The 1019-nt window shown below is 45.6% G+C and overlaps 1 protein-coding gene across 1 annotated transcript in view; it reads right to left on the bottom strand.

Moving 5' to 3' along the window:
* Positions 1 to 24: 24 nt before the first annotated feature.
* The window catches only part of LOC104799786 (F-box/kelch-repeat protein At3g06240-like), a 1653-nt gene continuing 658 nt past the window's right edge, over positions 25 to 1019 (bottom strand). The window contains exon 2 of the mRNA XM_010522435.1: positions 25 to 1012. Within this exon, the coding sequence (XP_010520737.1) occupies positions 288 to 1012 (725 nt within the window). The 3' untranslated portion in view covers positions 25 to 287. The remainder of the gene's footprint in view (positions 1013 to 1019) is intronic.

Here is a 1019-nt window from a genome sequence, read left to right as displayed (position 1 = left end):
TATATATATATATATATATATATATATTCAAAAAACGTCAAAAGATCAATTTTTTTTCCTTACAAATATCAAAACTAGCTTAACAAATCTTGTTTCACCACCACCTATCCCCAGCTAATGAATGGGGATCTTAAATGAACCATCATCGTCACCATAAGTTGATGAAATGAAATCGAACCCGGAACTCAGTTGCACCTCTAAACGCAGATTTATTCCGAGGAAAACCCGTTCTCCGACGTTTTCAGACAACTATTGCACGCCTCCTGAGCTGGTGCAATGACCACGAGCTAAGCCCTACCGTACGAGTTTGGTGATATGAGGCTTTCTATGTATGCATTGGCCTCAAATCCGTCCCTCAGCTCAACACCTTTAAGGACCAATGAACTCGAGGTGTCATTCCCGAAATTGTACAACACCATCTCTCCGTCCACTTCCATGAGAGTTTCCTCCTCGTTCTTACCCGAACACAGTGGCTTCATGAAACTGTAACACACACTGATCCGAATTCTGCTCCATGAGCTAGCCATGCCGTACTCATTCATCACCCAGATATCATCGTGCATCTCCTGGCAATTGTTGACGATGCAGAGCCGCCCGTTGAGATTCCCGGCCACAAAACCCCTAAACCTGTGTTGGCAATCCTCAGCTTCATCGGGTAAAGCCATGTCTTTGAACTGTTCGCTGGTTAGATCGAATGCAACTACGACTCGTCGGTTATCCTCTTCAGGACTTGCAACCCAGTGGATTGCGCCATTGACGAGAACCCCAGACCTGTTCAAGCTACCGCGGTATGGAAAATTCACAAGTGGTTTCCAAGAATCTGTCTTCAGAGAATAAACACTGGAGTTCAGAACATCATCACCCGAGACAAGCGCCACCACCTTATAATCATCGGTTATAGCATCGAACCCGAACCCAAATGTTTCGTAATCTTCCTCTTCGAACCCCGATTCGGGCAAGTCCGGAATTCTCTTAGATTCTCCGGTGGTCGGATTGAACATGAACACGGCGCCTTCAGC

Source organism: Tarenaya hassleriana, unplaced genomic scaffold, assembly GCF_000463585.1.
Source record: "Tarenaya hassleriana unplaced genomic scaffold, ASM46358v1 Cleome61, whole genome shotgun sequence".
Taxonomy (NCBI): domain Eukaryota; kingdom Viridiplantae; phylum Streptophyta; class Magnoliopsida; order Brassicales; family Cleomaceae; genus Tarenaya; species Tarenaya hassleriana.
Note: the sequence above shows the minus strand (reverse complement) of the source record. Positions and strands in the feature narration are given on the sequence as shown.